At 61.7% G+C, this 20,028-nt stretch overlaps 1 protein-coding gene and 1 long non-coding RNA gene across 6 annotated transcripts in view; one reads left to right on the plus strand and one right to left on the minus strand.

Moving 5' to 3' along the window:
- Nucleotides 1-4,312, minus strand: part of SSBP3 (single stranded DNA binding protein 3) — a 104,832-nt gene extending 100,520 nt beyond the window's left edge. For all 5 annotated transcript variants that reach the window (XM_068953221.1, XM_068953217.1, XM_068953219.1 and 2 more), the window contains exons 1-4: nt 4,159-4,312; nt 3,960-4,032; nt 3,765-3,826; nt 2,096-2,180 (exon numbers count right to left, since the gene is read on the minus strand). In XM_068953221.1, the coding sequence (XP_068809322.1) occupies nt 2,096-2,180; nt 3,765-3,826; nt 3,960-4,032; nt 4,159-4,214 (276 nt within the window). In that variant the 5' untranslated portion in view covers nt 4,215-4,312. The remainder of the gene's footprint in view (nt 1-2,095; nt 2,181-3,764; nt 3,827-3,959; nt 4,033-4,158) is intronic.
- Nucleotides 4,313-7,860: 3,548 nt separating this feature from the next.
- LOC138068055 (uncharacterized) lies at nt 7,861-17,339 on the plus strand. Its single transcript, XR_011142619.1, has 3 exons — nt 7,861-13,970; nt 15,212-15,354; nt 16,738-17,339. It is a non-coding gene; the product is annotated as an uncharacterized lncRNA (long non-coding RNA).
- The last annotated feature ends 2,689 nt before the right edge of the window (nt 17,340-20,028 follow it).

Below are 20,028 nucleotides of genomic sequence, written 5' to 3' on the forward strand. Positions count from 1 at the left end.
CGAATCATCTAATGCACTCATGCCTATTGTTAGAATTATTACCAAGCTAAAAAAGATTAATTTCTCTAAATACACCAAATCCTCAGACGTTATTAGAAGGCTGCTGTGAACGTAGCATATTACTATGTCTTGGTTGCTAATGTCATCTTTACCTGCGGCTTTGCTGCCCTAAGATCTACCTTTCCCCAACTCCCGCTGGCCTTATGCCCCAGCCAGGCTCAAATAAAGCCAGGATTACTTAAGCAACGCTTGAGGAGTGACCAAGACAGAGCAGCATTTTGTCTTGAACAGAGGTCGGAACTGCAAGTCTCGGCGTCTGCAGATTTGCTGGCACCAGCTCTCGCTAACCCTTGGCTCAGGGGTTCAAAATTTTAATTTAACACACTCCAAAAAGCTATGCAAAGGATGTTACAACAGAGGTGGAAACCAAAGGATGCGGAACAGCCACGAGGAAGGGACATTCAACCGGGAAAGGTGCAGATCCAAAGAGCCACAGCGAACCGCTTCCCCAGGTGTTTTCATAGGGGACAACCAGGCAGCTTCCTATTGTGGTATCTCAATGCGGAAGCAATTACACCTCTATGTCCCAAACATCTTTTCAAAAAGGATGCCTCTTTTTAGCACGTGTGGAAAACACAGGTGTCTCTGCTGAGCCAGCCTGTGTTCACATGTCCACAGCAAAGGCTTTCGAACAGCTCTTTGCTGCTGCTATCCCAGGCGTACTCTCATTTTTGCTCTCCCAGCAACATACAACCTGCAAGCTCGAGCATCTTGGAGGTCTCCAAGACACTCACGCAGCGTTGCTTTCAGACGAACCCTCACACATCTGAGCAGCTAAACGCAGGCGTGTTGAGGCAACTAGTAACTTGGGAAGAGAGGAAAAATGGTTTCCACACCATAGGCTCCCAGGAACACAAAAAACAGCTCCTGCTGCACAGTTTAACTTACTTGACTACAGTCCAAGCCCACAGCCAAGTGACTAATCCTTTGATTCAAATTCCTCTCGATGCAGATCAACACTGCAGATCTGAGTGACTTCAGCAGGACAGGAGCGGGCAGCCCACCCTTCTCCCACTGGATCCAGCACCAACAAGTCTCATACCCGCAGAAAAAGAGTACTTACTGAAGAGGACTCTTTCTAGAAAGCCCTGCCTGCCAAGAGGACCACAGCACCTCAGCCCCGCAGGATTAGCTGTCTTACCCAAAGAGGGAGCATCTTTTGGGTTACCCTAACACATCAGCAGAAGAAAACCCATGGCCTACTTCGATCAAACACCTGAGGACCTGCACGCTCAGACCCGCTGGCAGAGCAGTGTCCACGGAGCCACCGTGGCAGAGCCCAGCAGGCTGCGGCACTTCTAGCTTTGCTCACGCTCATACCATGGAAGCAGCCTCGTGCGAGGGCTGGGGGCAGTGTCCCCAATGACGTTCAGGTCATCGCAAAACAGGTCAAGCAGCATCACAGCTGTGACGTCTCATCGCACAGCAACTCAAAATGTGTTTTACTCCATTTTGCGCATCGACAAAAGCCCGCAATACTCATAGAGCAGACACACACCATCAACCGAGGTGGGAACACGGGAGGTCTGAAACATCACCTTTGTTTAATACCTTCACAGAACTATTTTGAGAGAAGATTCTCAGGCAACCAAAGAAACCCCAAGCCTTGCTAAGAACAGCAAGGTTTTCAGAGGCTAAAGAAATTACATTTTGGGGAATTTCCCCCCTCTTTCCCCTTCTCCCAATTCCATCCCAAGCCTGCCCACACAATAACAGCATTTGTCAATGAGATGTCCTCAGCAATGAAATATATCACCACCGATCCTCTACAGCAGTCATAGTAAACGCTTTGTTGTCCATTGCTATGCAAAACTGCTTAATTCTACCAGTAGTCTGAATGCATTTAAGTACTTAAGATAAGTATCTGAACTAATTTACATAATTGCAACATTATGAAATACTATTCAGCCAAATCAGAACATTGTTGGTTAAAAACACACTTTTGCCAGTTGGTTACGTTTGCTCTTGGTGTGCTGAAGAAGTGTGAGCAACCCAACTCTGTAATTACCGTAAGGATTAAAATCTTGTTACTCACGTAGTCATGAAAGGCTTTTGCTTCACTTGAATGTTCACAAGTATCTCGCCTTTCAGGAGCTGCACAGTAAAGGTCCCAAAATACACTGCATGGCAGAAAAAGTAAAACAGGATCCAGTTACTAATTATTACTTGCATACTTAACAGCACAACATACAATAGCAGAGTTCAAACTACGCCACTGGTTCATTAAAGGTGAGCAACTTTCCACCTCATTTGGCCTGCGGTTGAGGAGGAAATCTCAAAGTCTGTCAGGACTGTGCATCCAATTTCATTTCCATTCAGACCTTCTGGCGGCAGCATCAATAAAGACATTTCAAGACAGGTGATGCTGAGCATTTTAAGAGCTAAAACTAGCATTTAATGCATGGGTAACAATTACGGTGAGCTGGCAACGTGAACCAGAGAGTAGTAATTCAGGAACTTCTAAAACCTTAATATAAGCACATATCAACGCTGACATCTCATGATGTCTTCCCCCTGAGTATGCAAATGAACCAACTCAAAGTTGGTTTCTTCAGTCACCTACTCCAGCTTCCTGGCAAAGGACAGCCTAGACTCAAACCTTTCTGTCTCCTGAACACTCAAAGTTTCGGAAACCTTTTGCAAGGCCAATCACACTGGGAACTTAAGGCACTAGCCTCAATCTACCATGTCCTTGCATACAGCAACTTCCCTCCCACTTTTTAAGTATTCCCATAGGGACAACTCCACCACGGAGATTTCACCTCAACACCCCTCTGGAAACAGGACTGCAAGCAAGAGTCGACACTCCCCTGCAGCGATTAAGCGCAAGACTTCTCGCTCTGGGCCCCGGGCACGCAGACCCGCTCAGTCCCGCGTTATTCCCTCGCCGTGGCACAGGGCACCTAGCCCCACCGTGCGCGGGTGCTGACTCACTGTTTCTTGTGGATTCCTCGTTTTTACAAGCACCAGTTGCACGGCAGCATAAAGCCGCTCGCCGCCAGCTGAGACTTCGGCCGCCACCTACGAGAGCGGCCACGTTCGCACGAGGGGCAATGGCTTGGTGCTAGCAAGGATTAAAGCACCACCGCGGGCCAGACCGGCACCGCAGCACCTACAGACAGGGTGGCACGAACGCGGCTAGCGCCGGCACAGCTCTGCCCAGCAGAGCCCTGGAGTGTCGAGCCTGGCGGGCAGGTAACAGAGTGGCAACCCAGTGCTTTCAGCCCCAAAAAAGGGCTGTTGCTATTTCCTTGCAAACTCCTGAACAGGGGACAAGCAGCCCGCTCCGTCTTCCCCGTCTTACCGCTAATCCTCACGCGCCGAGCGACACAAGCCCTAATTCCCTGCTGTTATTCCCCCAGTCCCTCCGCTTTGCTCACTTGGCGAGCCAACCCGCAGGCCTCGGCAGGGGGCCGGGCGGCCCACGCGCGTCGCGCCGGCTGCCCACCCTCCCCTGGGCACCGCGCGCCCCACGGCGCCCGCCGCGAGCGTCCCGCACGGGGAGCTCTCCTCCGCCGGGGCGGCCGGCTCCCGACTCGGCTTTGCCCAAACTTCAGCCACGGGATCCCAAAACCCCGTCTCGGCGTTCGCTCTTTCTCGGCGAGGCGAGCCGGGCAAGAGCGCCGAGGAGGGGGACACCCCACGCGCGGGACACCCCCACCCAGCGTGGGAACCGCCCGGCGGGGCGGCCGGAGCCCACTTACCACCACCAGGAGTGCAGGAAGCCGGGGGGCTCGCCCAACGTGATGTTCTTCTCCCACCGGATCTGCGGGCGAGAGGGCACGAGTGGGCGGGGGCCCCACGCGCGGCGGGGCCCGCACAAAATGGAGGCCACGCGGCGGCGGAGCACAAAGGGCGCGGGGGGCGGCGGCGGGGGGGGGGGGGGAGCGGGTGCTCACCTCTGACAGGAAGGTCTGCGCCGACTTCTGGGCGCCGACGTGCAGCAGGTACTCGTAGACGTACAGCGCCAGCCTGCAAGAGCCGAGGGGCGCGCTGCGGGGGGCGGCCGGTACCGGCACCGCCGCCGGCCACCGCCACCGGGCCCCCGCCGCTCCGCCCGCCGCCCCCCCCGGCCCCGCGCCCCCCCCCCGCCCTTACTTCTCCCGCGCCTGCCCGTCCGAGGGCACGGCCGAGCCTTTGCCTTTGGCGAACATGGTCCGCGGGGAGGGGGCGCCGCCGCCGCTGGCAGGAGGCTGCCGCCGCCGCTGCTCCGCCGCCGCCGCGCTGCCCGGTGCCGCTGGGTCCCGCGGGCGCCGCCGCCGCTCGGAGCGCCGGGGGCTGTCAGAGCGCCGGCCCCCGCCGCGCCCCCATGGCCGCCCCGCCGCCGCCGCCGCCCGCCCCGGCTCCTCCCGGCTCTGCGCTCCCGCCGCCGCGGCTCCCGCTGCTGCTGCTGCTGCTGCTCCCCGCTCAACCGAACGTGGCTACACTGGGCACGGAGCGCGGCGGGCGGCGACGGGCGCGCGCCCCGGCCAACCGCCGCCGCGCGGGGGCGGCGCCGCGCCGCGCCCCGCCCACCCTTAAGGTGGCGCCGCCGCTGCCGCCCGCCGGGGCCGGCGCTGCCCTGCCGCCCCCACCCCGGGCCCGGCCTCCCCCCGCCACCGTCTCCCACCCCGGGGCCGCGCGGTGCCAGCCCCGGCGCGGAGGGGCGGAGCGCGGCGGCGGTAGCAGGCGCCGCTCCCGCCCCAGCCCCAGCGGCGGCGCTGTCCCTTTAAGCGCCCCCTTTCCCTTCCAGCGCGCGGCGCTGGCCCTTTAAGCGCGCCGAGCCGGCGGCGCCGAGCGCGCGCGCGGATTGGCCGCCGCCCGCGCGCACGGCCCTGGGCGGGCCGGGGCGGGGCGGGGCGGGGCGGGGCGGGGGGAGGAGGAGGAGGGGGGGGGCCTTGAAACCGCCCGGGCGGCTGCCTGCGAGTGTGCGCGCTGTGGTGTGAGTGTGGCGGCGCGCGCGCGCGTGGCCGGGCGCGCGCGTGGGGCCGGTGCCGCCGCCGGGCTCGGGGCTGCCCCTGCTCGGCCACCGCCGGCCGGGCTGGAGGCCTCCTTCCTCGCACCTTAGTTTACAAAAACAAGAAAAAACCCACACAAAATAGTAAAAAAATTAAAAATATATAAAAATATTATTAATAATAATAATAATAATAAGCCGCTGCCCGCCCGCGCCCCACGTCGCGCCCGCCCCAGGGCCTAGCGTGGCCCCGCTGACGAGGCAGAAGCCCCACGGCGGCCCTGGGCCGCCACCCTGCCGCCCGCGCTCTCCCGGCGGCCGTTTCTGTGAGAAGCGGGGCAGAAACGGGGAGCGGGCGCCGTCGGGGGCCCCGCTGCCGGCCTGCCCGTGTCGGACCCACGCGGGATGGGGGGGGAACAAACCCTGGAAAGAGGTCTGCCGCCGGCCCCGGCGTCGCCCCCCGCCTCGCTTTGGCCCTTCCGAAATCGCCTCTCAGGGAAGAGCGAGCGTCAGCTGCCCCCTTCGCGCGAAGCCGCCCCGGCCGCGCGCCGGGAGCCTGCGGACTGCCCCAAAATGAAGACACCAAACAAACCCACACCCTCGTTTCCACGCAGGAAGTTAAAAAAAAAAAACCCAAGAGGAGTTAGGGTCGCCAGCGAGGTGAGGGGGCAGCGAGGGGACGGACGTCTCCGTGCCCACCTCTCCCCAGGCCCGTTTCCGGGACGTCTCGCCGGCGGCTCCTCCGGCCCCGGCCGCTTCCTGGCTCGGCTCCCGCCTTGCGGCTCCTCTCCTTTCCGCCGGACCCGCTCCCGGTCCTGCCTGTTGCTAGGAGAGAGACGAAACAGGCGTTTGGGAGGGAGCTTATCGCCACCCTTCTGGGAGCGGTACCGACGAGGAAGTGGAAATACCGCTCCTGAGCCGGCCGGGGCGGCCGCTGGGGCCGGGAGGGCGATTCCCGGCCGCCAAGGAAAACGAGCTTCCGGGCCGCCGAACGCCCCGGGGCGGCCGGAGCGGGACCTCCCCGCGCCGCGCCGCACCGCGAGGGGTACCGCTGCCTCCCGCCCCGGCTTCGCCTCTCCCGCCCGCGGCGCTCCGAGCAAAACCGGCAGCGCTTTCGGACGAACGTCGACCCGAGATCGGACGGCGGCGGGGCCGCGCTAAGGCACCGGCGCGCTGCGGGATCCCCCGGGGCGAGGGGTGCGCGGCAGGAGCGGCGGGTTTGGGAGGGACTTGCGGCCCCTCCGCATCGCGCGTTAACGTCCCGCGCGTTTTAGTTGCAGCGGGAGCTGCCGCGCGGAGCCGTTGTTGGCGCGGGGGGCGCAGGACCGCCTGTTTTTGGGCTGCCTGCCTGGCTGGCGGTCTCTTCCTTGGCGCGTCTCTTCCCCCAAGGAGCGCCGCTCGAGCCGCAGCTCGTTCCCCGAGCCCCTGAATCATCCCCGCTGCCATCTGCTGCGCCCTCGCTCTTCCCCGCCTATGTCCTCCTTCCTTCCCCAGAAGGAGACCAGCGCCCAGGACGAGACGCCAAACGTGGCTTCAAACAGCAGCTACTAAAACACGGGATTAATTTCTTCCGACTGGCGTTCGATGGCTCTGATTAAGCAGAGCGGGATTTAATTAGCGAGCTTGGACCGTCTCTAAACCTCTGCCAAAGGTTCGGGAGTTTCCGCCGTCCAGGTTGGCGGTGGCCGCGTCCACCACGAAAGCTCACGGCTGGCGGCGCCTTCCTGCCGCCGCGGAGCCGGGACCGGGTCCTGCCCCGCCGGCCCGTCGGAGGCACCGCTCCCCACCGCACCGGGGGTTATTGCTGCAGCCCCCGCCGGGATCGGGTCCCGTTGCCCGCGGTTAATCCCTGTGAGCTGGGACGGACCCGGGCAAGGGACGCAGCAGGACGGGGCTGAGGGACCCACGGGCGCAGACAGGTCGGGAGCGGAGCCGAGACAAGTTTCTGGCTCTCCGAACCGCGTCTCTCAGCCTTTAAACCCAGCGCCTCGCCGCATAAACCAAACTCGTCCTGCCACCGAGTCCTTGAATTTAAAGTAACCCTGTTCCTTCCCTGATTTACTACTGGTTGCCGGCTCCTCTTCTCTCCCTCCTCCCGTCTCCTTTAACCCATTTCATTATCTGTGCTAGCTTAGGCTTGCCTACGTGGGAACATCACGGGGAAGCTATTGCAAAACAGATGAGCTGCGAGCGTGGGGCGCGGCAGCCCGTCCCCAGCAGCCCCCTGCGTGGGGGCTTGGACCCCGCGACCGACCGAGCCGCGCACCCGCGCGGGGCGCAGGGGCAGGGGCGGCTCTCCGGGAGCCAGGCCGGGCTTCCCCCGCTGCGGGGCAGCCGTACGGCAGCTCCTGCCGCGTTTGCGGAGGGCCGAAAGCTGCAAGCCGGCGGCGGTGCCTTAATTAAACCCAAACCATCAGCCCCGCGCGGCCCCATGGCCCGGACGAAGCGTCACGTCTGCCCGCCGGCCTGCCTCTGCCTTCAAGGGACCTCGTGCAATTAAACATCCCCTGGCTCCCGGCATCCCCTCCGACGGCCCGGACTTGCAGGCTGCATCTGCCAGGCGTGGTTTGCACGTGGGAGGATGCACGAAGGCAGAAATCCCCCGGCCAGCGGCGCACGCGATCGAGAGCGGGGCTGCCGGCAGCTGGCGGCGAGCGCTGCAGCTGCGTGGGGCCGCGCGGGGCACCGGCGCCGCGGGCCGGGATGCTGCGCTGGGTTTGCGCGTTGCATGTCGGGGAGTCGCCGGCGCGAAGCGACTATCGATTATCCCAGAGCGATTGCCGACGAGCTACGCTATCGGTCGCTAGCATCAGCGGTCCTCAAACTGAGGGTCGCAACCTTACTGGGGTGGCGGGGGTTAGAAACTGGGTCAGAAAGCAGACAGAAACTCAATTGCATGCGCTGACTATTTGGGATTTGACAGAAAAACGGTTTCCTAAACCGCTCCCTTCCCCGGGGGCCCCTGCCCAGCTCGGCTGCTGGCGCTCGAGTTGCACCCAGGCTGGGACGGGGTTGGTACGAGAGGGGGGCGTCCGGCCCCTGCTCCTCGCAGCTCCCGTCCTCCAGCCTCCTGGCTCTGCCGGGGCAGAAGCTTCGGGTCGTATCGCTCCCCGTTCGTCTGTGGGCTGAGTCACTTATCGCTGGGCGCTTCCATGTGTCGCCGCCTGATAAATCACGTTAACAGCGCGACGGGCTCACCGACCCTTCTGGGGCTTCTTCGGCAGAAAGGAGTTTTTCTTAAGGAGAGACAAGGCTGAAGCTCTGCTTTCCTGGGCTGTTTCTCAGCGCCGCATGGCGGGTGACCGCTGCGTTTCGGAGCAGCAACGGGTGCTTCCCTGTTCCCGGAGTCTCTTCCCTGCTCCTCCAAGCCGTGCAGACGAGGAGGACGGCAGCAGGCACGGAGCTGGCTGTGTATTTGGGGCTCCCCATCCCCAAGGAGGCTTGGATGGAGCCGACCTGGCTGCTTTGGCCAAGGAAGAAGCTCGTCTTGCAGGAAGAGTGGCATCGCGCAGGGCAGGTCTTTGGCAGAAGCAGGCCCTGGCTGACCCCGTCAGCGCGGTCTACTGCTCTTCCCTCGTCGCAGGGTGAGGGCGGACGCCGCTCGCCTGCCCGCTCTCCCCGTGGCAGAGGCCGCCCCAGAGAGGCTTCCTGGGCAGAAACCTCCGATTAGAGGCGTTGTCCTCTGGGAAACTCACTCCGGCAGCCTCTTGCAGGGTTTCGAAACCAGCCTTTATTGCTCGGAGGCCTCGCTCTTGCCCTGCTCAACCAGCCGGCCCCGTGGGGCCGCTGTGCCTTCCCCAGGGGCAGCAGGAGGAGACCTGGCTGTGAGTTATCGATCCTGTTCGGTGCACGATGCTGCGAGTATCGGGCTTGTTTGGTGGCGTGCGGCCGGAGCGGTCTGCGCGGCTGCTGCCCGGGCAGCCTTCCCTGGCTCCTGGGAGCTGGAGTCAATGCCCCTTTTCCTAACCCGAAAGAAAAGCCTTTTTATTTTACCCTTTGCTTAAGCAGGGAGCAAAGGCTCCTGGACTGAAACTCAAACCGACAAAGCGAGCTGAAACCCGTGTTTTCTTGTGAAACGCCCGGCTTTCACCGCAACTTGGTTGGACAAAAATGTTGCGACTCCTTCCCTGACCTTCAGAGCGGGGTGGGTGTTTCTCCCCGCGTGCTTTCACCTTTACTGCTGTAAGCGTAGTCTTTCCTTCTCCGTCGCAGGGCTCAGCGCTCACGTCTCGCCGGCGCGACTTGCTGACCCAGCACTCCTGCGCGCTGCTCCATCCGCTTTGCCTCTGCGCCCAATGCGCTCCTGTAAGCTTTCGCGTGAAGGACGTGCCCATGGAGAGCGGGGCCGTCAGCTCCCGGGGACCGCGCGTGCTGGATCCGGCTCCCCCTCGGCGGCCCTGTCCCCCCTCTCTGCTGGGGACCTACCTGCCTCCTTCAGGTGCTGAGTTTTCAAGCCTCCTCGCCCACCGAGCCGGGTAGCTGACCCGGACACCCCTGGAGATGTGGGAAGTCCCTAAATCTGCTCTATGGAAGCGGGTCGGGGGACGCCCCGGGGCAGCGACGCTTCTCGCAGCCCAGCGATGTCCCCGCCGCGCCGGCACAGGCGCTGGCCGCAGGGACCCCCGGGCCGGCGGTTCGTTGCGGGGCATCGCCGCCCCGCCTGCAGAAGGGAAAGCCAAGTCGCGAGAAAAGGAGACGTGCCCGGGGAGCCCGCGGCACAGCGCGGGCCGGCGTCGCGGCTCCCGCGCCTCTCCGAGGCCGGCCGGGCTGCTACGGCCAGGGCGCTCGCTCCTTGGCGGGGGAGGTTTCTATCTAACCTTCCTTTTATTTTGTGTTTCCCCTTCCCGTGGGGCTGTTTGCAAGACCTTGCCCGGCTCTCCCCTCCCCCTGCTCTGTGCTCCTCCACCCGACACCCCCCCGGCCCTGCTGCTCTGAAAGGCTGAGCAAAAAGAGAAGTCACCTTCAGACAGAAACCGAGCCTGGAACATTTGCAGCCAAGAAAGTGGAAAGTCCAGAGCAAAGTGAGACCACAGGGGCCAGGGCCGGGCATGCACGCGGGCTCGGCGGGGAGCCGGCACTGGAGGGGGGCACGAATGCCGCGCGGGGGCTGGCAGCCCGGCTCGGGGCTGGGGGATGCCGAGGGGACCCGCCGGCAGCGGCCGCTTCGCCTGATGTGGTCCCTGCAGAGGATGAAGGATGCGCTGCTGCTAAAGCTGTCACCTGCCTTTTCTAGAACAACAGACCAGGTGTGAACAATAGACCCGCTCTGCCACCGCCTCCCGGAGCCTGCAGTCATGGCCATCGTGCTGCAGACGAGGCTGCGGGGTGGCCGGCCGCGGAGCGTTCCCGCGCTGAACGAACCCCTCACCGAGCGCCCGGCTCCGGCGAGCCGCGTGCCCGGGCACCCCGGCCGACACGGGCGCTTGCTTTAGGCTGGTTCCTTCCCACCCTCCGCATCCGAGCTGGTCTGCCCCGCTCCGCGCGTTCCCAGAGCCCGGTGGGAGCCCAGGTGAGTCCGACGGGGCCGAGCCGGCTCTGCGAGACGCCCCGGGGCTCCTGCCCACGGCGGCGTGACCACCCGGGGGACGTCAGCGCCCCGCCGTCGGGGATGAATCCCGAAACCGTTCAGGGCGGCTCAGGGGCTTTGCGCTGCTCCGGGGACCTTGCTGGCATCGCTGCGCCGTAAGCCTTGTCCCCACGTTACGCCCGTCCCCGCGAGAAGCAGCAAAGCCACCGCCTGAGCGACTCACTCAGAGTCATATGCTGCTAACCACACGGACCGGTTATATTAATGAATGAATTTTAAGGCTGTGCTGTTTTGCAGCCTTTCAGAGGAGTTTGGGGCATAGAGCAATGTCTGTTAAAAAACTCTTTACGAGTGCCAGGTGAGGAGACGTTCTCGGTGTCTTTGAGAGGCCTCGTCCTTTGGCTTCTAAGCAAAATAATAGCCAAAACAAGAGATTTTCGTAAAGGAAATAAGAAAAGACAACTACTCTTATATATGTGCTTAAGTATTTAGGTCAGTATTTTTAGAATAAATAGCCGTGGGTTGGTTCCTATCTTTTCACTTTCATTTTTCACACTTCAGCTTCATTTTCCTGAATCTGGTGAACTGAAGAAGCAATTGGGTTTTTCAAAGCGCTAACACCTACCAGCGCTCTGACCTCGGCGGCTCTGGTTTTTCCACAGACTTGTCTGTCCTTTTCTTCTCCGAAGAGCTATTATAACAATTACAGGCTAAATCCAGCCAGATCTGCTGCATTAAAGATTCCCTGACAACAGAAAGGGAGAGGCCGGCGTGGGAAGGGAGGGAAATATGGATTTAGTGGTGCACCGAAAGGCGCTGCCAACAGCCTGCGAGAAACGGCTCCTGCACGGTCCCCGAGCAAGGGTGGGCTTGGTGCCGAGAGCGTAGGGCAGAGAGACGGGGAAATCCCCTGCCGCTGGCTGGCTCTGACACCGGCACTAACGTCACACTGGGGAACATCTCTGCATGGCCCGTTCCCAGCCCCGTCTTCCTGTGTCCTACGGCAAGGTGTCCTCTGAGCAGCATCTCCTGAGCCCTCCGGAATGAGGAGGCCATGGGACCATCCCTGCCTGCACCTCTGGTGGGGAGTCAGGGGCTTTTCTGGCCTGAACTGGGAACGGTGGGGAACATGCTGGGGTTGAGCAGAGATTAGCTCTGGAACAGGGTCTTTATAGTCAACATTAGGGACAGCACGTTGACTTGCGAGTCAGGGACAACATATTGACTTGCGAGTGTGCCAGGAGAGCTTGGGAGGGAGGGGAGGGAAGCCTGGATGTTTCCCTGATGGTCTCTCCATGGGCTGTCAAGGTATCTGGGTCGAGCTAGGCTGGTTCAAGGCGCTGGAGGAGTCAGCCAGCCTTTGGGCTATGAAACCTCCAATGCAGCAAACTGCCTCCTACAGCAGGTGGCGGTCCAGCTTTTAGAAGACTTCATTTCTTGGGTGAAGCTCTTTCTGCTGCCAGCTTCCCAGCTGATAAGGTGGATTCTGAAGCCTGGGAGTAGAAACCACTGCAATGTCTGGCCACTGCTTGACTGGCTGACATCATGATGGCTGTCTGCAGCCCCTGGGGCATGGGTCCAAGGGTTTTGTAGCAGGGAAGCAGGCCAGGGCAATGCAGAGAGCCTGGAGACATCTCTCAATCGCCGGTGGCAGGCCAGGAAGGGTCACGGCCATGCCTGCACACCCCAGCGCCGGCAGGCAGCCGGCGTAGGCACGCACAGGAGGGACCGGCCGTCCCTCCCTGCTAGGCTGGGCAAGCAGGACGCAAAGCAGCGGCAGCCCAGCCCCAAGCATGGCCTGCCCTTTGGCGCACCCCGGGGACACCGTTTCCCACGGTAGTGGAAGTTAATGCCTTGCATGTGGGATTCCCGCCTGTATTTTGGCTAGAAAAAGCCATTTTTGCAGCTGCTCCAAGCGTTGGGTGTTTTTGGAAACTGGGACCTCACTGCTCATTTCAAAAGCCGATTCTGCCCGAGGGGTTTTGGCAGCAAAGGGCGACGGCGAAGAGGGCCCGGGGACACTGAGGTGGGTGTTAGCTTCACAAAGCCATGGGCACACAGGGCCCTTGGGAGCATGTCTTGGGGCTCCCCAGTCCGCCCAAGAGGGATGGCCGGCTGGGGCACAGCGTGCTGCGCGGGGCGTCCCTGCATCCCCTCCATCGTCAGCAAGCCACCAGCTTAGCACAGATGGAAGTGTAATACTTCAGTGAAATACTAAAACACTTGGTTTCCTGCCTTGTTTTGGCTGTGATCTTTTTATGAAATAACTTGCCTACATTTATCCACGTCTTGCTGTAAAAATACGCCTTTTGGCAGTAACCCCCTCCTGCCTTCCCCCCTAACATCGGTGCCAATTACTACCCATATTTTACTGTAACGCCTGGGGCTCGATGAAGAATGGGGCCCCTTGTGCTGGCTCCCGTACGGTGCCGAGCTGCAGACAGTCCCTGCCCTGAAGTGCTTATGATTTATGGAGATGAAATATCCAGAAGACTGGGGAAGAGGGAAGGCAAGGCAGCAGGGGAAGCAGCGTAACGGGTAACCGGAGCGAACAGCGGCAGCCCACGTCGCGGGGACTGCTCCGAGGGCCGGTCCCCAGCACCCGCCTGCCTCGGAGGAGAGCCCTGCGTCCCACGCTCAGCGAGCCCCCGGTGCGCGTGGCAGCGGTGCGAGGATGCTTGGAAATTATGTCATCCTGGTCTTCAGCCTAAGCACACATCCCTTCTCCTAGCGTGACCTGGGGCTTGCCGGCGCATTGCTCTGCGGCACAGCCGCGGCAGATGGAGGAGACAGGGCAGGAGACAGCGTGGCTGCTTTCCCTGCTGCGCGGCTCCGCTCCTGTGGGGATTGCACCCGGAGCTGGCCTGTCTTACTGCCCTCGACGAATCACCCAATCCTTGCAGCAACAAGGACTCCCCTGGACACAAGCTGGGTGTAACAGCCTTGCACCACGCTATTCAGAGCAAACCATGGAGAAGAGTCCTTCAGAGTGAAACCAGCTTTGGAAGGAAACATTGGCAGTCCTGTTTGGCTGCAGCGGAGTCTGATTTGCTAAAGGCCTCCAAAATTAGAAGAGTCTCAGAAACTTATGATGGATGTTACTGCAGCAGAGCGTGGAAGGAGGAGCGGGGGGAGGCTTACCGAGAGCTCAGCTTAATCTGTGGTTCACCTGGATGCTGCTCTCTAGGCGATCAACAAAATCTTCCTTTCGGGGGGAAGGAGAGAAGAAGATCCTCGTGGAAACGGAGCAGGGGGATGGCGACTAAAGAGCAAGGTGTAACCGCACCGGAAATCCCAGACGCACGTGTACAGAGAAGCACCGTCCTCCGATAAAGCAGTAGTAGCCATAGTGCTAAACACGCTCTGCAGGAGCGACCGGGATGTGCAAAAGCGTCCTCATGACTTCGCTCCTAAGAAACGTGCTGTGGATGTGAAACGAGGCTCCAGGTAGAGAGGCAGCGTCATGCAGCATACGGGAAGCGGGTCACCAGCCCGGCGGTGCTCCCGTTGGGATGCGCGTGCCTGCGTGCGGGGCACCCGGCCGCGCCGCAAAAGCCACCGGGGCCGTGCTCCTGCCTGCACTACAGTGCTGCTAGGGGGAGTTTCTATCTAAACAAACAGCTCCTCCTCCCCAGCTCAACGGCCACTTCACCTCCAAGAGTTATTCACAGATAAACTCCATAAATTTTGGGGGACAGCCATTTTATCACTCCTGGCAGTTCTGTGCATTAAATGCTACAAGGTGAAACCAAGGGAGATGGGAGGAGACAGGAGAACGAGCTCCCAGGAGAGCGGGGGCCTTGGGGCACCCTTCAAGGACCGCATCGGGTTCCTGGGGACGCTGGGGAGCTGCCGCTAGGGCCGAAGGAACGACCGTATCCTCCTCTTGTCTCTCACCATCCTGCTGAGATTTCTGAAGGTTTGCTAGATGCAGGGAGGCATGAGGAAAACGAGGGTTTATCTGAAAGGCAGGCAGAGATAGCAGTAAACCACCTCCTCTGTGCACTGCTTCCATGGATGATTTATTTCGACATGCGATTCCAGTCTGTTTTGCTGCATCATTCAAGGCATTTTATTGCCTGTAGCTCGGACTAGTGATATCCCTTGGCGATGCCAGACCCCCCCCGCCCCAGCCCTGGACGCCCTGTTAGGCGTGAGCAGAAACCAGCCCTTTAGCGCTTGCCGCTGGAGTTGGTGGCCACGTAGCATCACCGAGGGGTCGCGCTGCTCCCCTGAGCCTGGGCTCTTCATGGGCTGCGGCAAGGGCAAGAAAGCTCGTGGTGCGGGCGCTGGGGCGTCCCCCGGCTGACGAACGCCCGCTGGAGCCTGCGCACCCGGGGGGGCTGCCTCCTTGCAGGGGGGGCCTGGGCAGCCTTGGTCAGGGAAGGCAGTACCTGCACCGCCACTGTCCCTGCCCGAGCTCCCAACGCGCCCCGGGAAGAGCTCTCCGCCGGAGCCATCTCAGATGGGAAGCGCCCCAGGGGAACGCCCTGGAAATAGCTACCAGGCCGCCACGGGGAACGAGCCGTTTCAGCTAGAAGGGACCTCTTAGCCAAAGCAGGGCTGGCTCTGATGTTAGGGCAGGTTATGAATAAGTTACGATATCAAAGTGCTCCAGAGTTTGGGTAGTTACTGGGCTTTTCATGACCCTCTTGACCAAGGCTTCCCTTTTCTCACCCTCCTTCCAGCATGTCCCTCCTTGCTCCTGAACGCGGAGATGCTGAGCAGCCGCAGGGCACCGGAAGGCTCTGCTCTTCTGCAGGACCCAGCTGAGAGGGAGCAACTGGCCCACGTGCCAATCCTCGGGGATCAGTCTGTTTGTGAGTGACAGGTATGCTCTGCTGGAACAACAATTGAAAAAAAATCTTTAATTTTGCTTTGCTCTTACAGGTATGTTTGGGTCTATTTAACAGCTAATGTTAAGTTTCACTCTGGACCAGATATGCGTTGTGCCTTACGGTCATCTCTTAGGCTTAGCACTGTCAGAAGGAGCTCTAGAAGAGCCAGCTCTGGGAGCGAGGTGTGGGGATCCCACGAGGGAGGTGTGGGGCAGCGTCACGAGACGGCTCAGCAGCCATGGGGCAGCCCTTGGGGGTCCGAGCTGCCTGTCAGAGAAGGGGCCCGCGGGGAAGAAAAGCCACCCGGGTGCCAACAAATCCTGGAAAGCTCCTGAAGTGACACAGTCCTCAGTCGTAGCCAGGTGCCTGTGGGGCTGCATGTTGCTGCTGCGAATCTGTACTGCTGACTTTACAGCCAGGTGAACGAGACAGAAAATCATGTAGCCTTCATTTCTGTAAGGCATGCTGAATCACTCACCTCTTCTTGGGGATCTTCCTCCTGCCAAACACCTGCTACTGCTGCTGGCAAGTTTCCTGTAGGAGGATCTTGCTTTGCTACAAGCTCTAGTTACTTTTGACCACACTACTGATATTTTTAAAGGTTTTTTTTCTCCCCAGATTGTCACAACTCTTTTATTCCCCTCCCGAAAGCTGCTGCTTCACCACGCCAACCCCCACAGCGTAATGACCGCTTGAAACCTTTTCCCCACGCTTTCCCATTTTGTACCAAAACTTTGCAGCTTCTTTCATCTGCAGACTTGATTTCATACTGGACACCGCGTCCTCAAATCACTTTTTGCTGATTGCTTCCTCTCGCACTCAGTTCTGGTTCACCACCAGCTTCCCCCTTTGCTGGAAGGGTGAACAAAGGTAATTAAACTGCACTTGTGGAAATCAAAACACACAGTGGGACGGATGTCTGGGTGGATAATCTTGCCCGGAATGGGCAGCATTATGAAGCGTTGTGCGGCGCATGGGGGCTTTGGGGACAATCTCTTAAACCTTAGGCCCTGGCGATGCCAAGGAAGCTGGTGCAGAGGAGGGAGAGGGTTCTCTTCACGGTGCCCTTGGACCTCAAATGCTTCCCATTTCTCCAGCAGCTCCCAAACTTCCTCTCCTGAGGGTGCCACGGGCACGCTTGAACAGCAAACGGTTTCCCTCGTGCAAAGCACTGCTTGGCTGTCCTGATCTCGCCCCAGCCCCTGGAAAATAACTTCTTTGCTTTGCAGTATTCGTAGACCGCAAAATTTATAGCGGTGCTTTCGCTGCTGGCGTTGTAGAGAGGGGATCCATTTTGCGTTGTTACCTAGGATCTATCATCGGGCATCTAAAATTTCCATTACTCCTAATAAGCATCCCCTCCCACCCCCAACCAGCTACCAGGAAGAAAACACATTCTTGGTTCTGTGAGATTTCCACACATCAGTGGCAGTGGAGAACACTCTGCATGGATTGCATTTCAATGAACTCGCTGCAAGGAACCGTTCCAGACAGCATCTGGAGGCGCCGAAACCCACTCGATCGCCGACGGCCCGGAGCCGGGCCTGGAGACGCTGCCGGCCCGGGGGGCCAACGGCCCCTTCCCCAGGGTGCCTGCGCTTGGCTAACGAAGCGGGAACGGCCAGGCCTGGCTCAGCATCCCCCCGCCGGGTGCGTTCGTTCGCTGCTCTGGCTTCCTGTTTACCCCAGCAGCCGCGCGGGCGGTTTGGCCGACGTCGGCGTGGGCACCAGGCGACGAAGCCTCTCGCTGCTTCGCCGTCCTCGCTGCAGCCGGGAACGTCCTTCCCCAACGCGCGGGAGAGCGCGCGGCCCTCGGAGCGCCTCGCGCTGGCAACAAAAAATTAGGAGACGAACGAGCTGTAGCGTTTGAAGGCTTTTTATAGAGTTTGCACGGACACAGCAAGAAAGTAGCAGCCTGCCTGTCACTGCCGCGCACACGTAATTAATTAAATTGCGTAATTCATAAAACCACATTATTTATCAAGGCGTTGGGGGTCTCCAGACCATAAAAAATACAGTGTTACACTACATCAGCTGTAGTGCCAAAGCGAGCGAAAGGGGGGGAAAAAAAAGACCCTTCTGCGCGGCGCACACCCAACCGGCCGAGCGGCCGGCGACGCCTCGCCCCTCGCCCCACCATTTTCCCCCCTTTCCCCCCGGGTTTCTGCCGTTTTCACCTCACACCACACTGACGCCCACGCCCCAAGGTTGCGAGCCCCAGTTAAAAAAATAATAATAATAAAAAAAACATTATTATTTATTAAAAAAAAAAGGTGTAGCCGCCTATCGGCGGGGCCTGCCCAGCCGGGAGCCCGACGGCGAGGCGGGAGGAGGCGGCGGCAGCGCGGCCGGGCCGAGCCCTCAGCGCCTCGGGGGGGGGGGGGGAGAGAGAAGGGGCCGCTTGAAACCGCCGCCTGCCGCGCGCTGATTGGCGGAGCCCCGCGCGGGGCGGGGCGGGGCAGCGCGGCCGCCCCCCTCCCCCCCCTCCCCCCCGCCCCGCGCGGCTGCGGGAGCCGGAAGGCCGCGCCCCCGCGCCCGGGGCTCGGCGCTGCGGCCGGGGCCGCGGGGGGTGGAGGGGGGGCGCTGCGCGCGCCGAACGCGGGAGCCGCTCGGAGCAACGGCGCCCCCTGGCGGCGCGCGGCGGCGCTGCCGGGCGGCCGGCGCGGCCCCACAGCGGGCGGTTCAGGCCCCACAGCGCAGTCAGGCCCCACTGCAGGGTCCAGCCCCACAGCAGGGGGCTCAGGCCCCACAGCACAGTCAGGCCCCACAGGGCAGGCTCAGGCCCCACAGCGGGCGGTTCAGGCCCCACAGCAGCAGGTTCAGGCCCCACTGCAGGTTCAGGCCCCACAGCGAGCGGTTCAGGCCCCACAGCAGCAGGTTCAGGCCCCACTGCAGGTTCAGGCCCCACAGCGGACGGTTCAGGCCCCACAGGGCAGGATCAGGCCCCATAGCGCAGTCAGGCCCCACTGCAGGGTCCAGCCCCACAGCAGGTGGTTCAGGCCCCACTGCAGAGTCCAGCTGCACAGCAGGCAGTTCAGCCCCACAGTGCAGTCAGGCCCCACAGCGGGGGGTTCAGGCCCCGCAGCAGGTTCAGGCCCCACAGCAGGGGGTTCAGGCCCCACAGCGGGGGGTTCAGGCCCCACAGCAGGTTCAGGCCCCACAGCAAGGGGTTCAGGCCCCACAGTGGGGGGTTCAGGCCTCACAGCAGGTTCAGGCCCCACAGCAGGGGGTTCAGGCCCCACAGCAGGTTCAGGCCCCACAACAGGGGGTTCAGGCCCCACAGCAGGTTCAGGCCCCACAACAGGGGGTTCAGGCCCCACAGTGGCTCAGGCCCCACAGTGGGGGGTTCAGGCCCCACAGCGGGGGGTTGAGGCCCCACAGCAGGGGGTTCAGGCCTCACAGCAGGTTCAGGCCCCACAGCAGGGGGTTCAGGCCCCACAGCGGGGGGTTCAGGCCCCACAGCAGCAGGTTCAGGCCCCACTGCAGGTTCAGGCCCCACAGCGGACGGTTCAGGCCCCACAGGGCAGGATCAGGCCCCACAGTGCAGTCAGGCCCCACTGCAGGGTCCAGCCCCACAGCAGGTGGTTCAGGCCCCACTGCAGAGTCCAGCTGCACAGCAGGCAGTTCAGCCCCACAGTGCAGTCAGGCCCCACAGCGGGGGGTTCAGGCCCCACAGCAGGTTCAGGCCCCACAGCAGGGGGTTCAGGCCCCACAGCGGGGGGTTCAGGCCCCACAGCAGGTTCAGGCCCCACAGCAAGGGGTTCAGGCCCCACAGTGGGGGGTTCAGGCCTCACAGCAGGTTCAGGCCCCACAGCAGGTTCAGGCCCCACAGCAGGGGGTTCAGGCCCCACAGCAGGTTCAGGCCCCACAACAGGGGGTTCAGGCCCCACAGTGGCTCAGGCCCCACAGTGGGGGGTTCAGGCCCCACAGCGGGGGGTTGAGGCCCCACAGCAGGGGGTTCAGGCCTCACAGCAGGTTCAGGCCCCACAGCAGGGGGTTCAGGCCCCACAGCGGGGGGTTCAGGCCCCACAGCAGGGGGTTCAGGCCCCACAACAGGGGGTTCAGGCCCCACAGTGGCTCAGGCCCCACAGTGGGGGGTTCAGGCCCCACAGCAGGGGGTTCAGGCCCCACAGTGGCTCAGGCCCCACAGCAGGGGGTTCAGGCCCCACAGCGGGTGGTTGAGGCCCCACAGCAGGGGGTTCAGGCCTCACAGCAGGTTCAGGCCCCACTGCAGGTTCAGGCCCCACAGCAGGGGGTTCAGGCCCCACAGCGGGGGGTTCAGGCCTCACAGCAGGTTCAGGCCCCACTGCAGGTTCAGGCCCCACAGCAGGGGGTTCAGGCCCCACAGTGGCTCAGGCCCCACAGGGCAGGTGTGGGGTTGGGGGGGGCCCATAAGGGGCAGCGCTGCCCCAGCCCCACGGCTGCCCCCACCCGGCCCTGCGCCCGCTTCCCCCCGGCCGGGTCCGCGCCAGGCCGCCGCTGTGGGCACCGGGTGCTGCTCCGCCGGACGCAGCCGCCCTCCGTCCCGTCCCGTCCCCTCGCGCGCCGCTTCCCTCCCCGAGGCGCGGGGAGCCGGCAGCCCCCGCGGCATGGCGAGGCCTGGACAGCCGACACGACCTTCCTCCTCCTCCTCCTCCTCCTCCCCGCGCGCGCCCGCCTCGAGGCCG

The sequence above is a fragment of the Struthio camelus genome, chromosome 8 (genome assembly GCF_040807025.1).
Source record: "Struthio camelus isolate bStrCam1 chromosome 8, bStrCam1.hap1, whole genome shotgun sequence".
NCBI classification, from domain to species: Eukaryota; Metazoa; Chordata; class Aves; order Struthioniformes; family Struthionidae; genus Struthio; species Struthio camelus.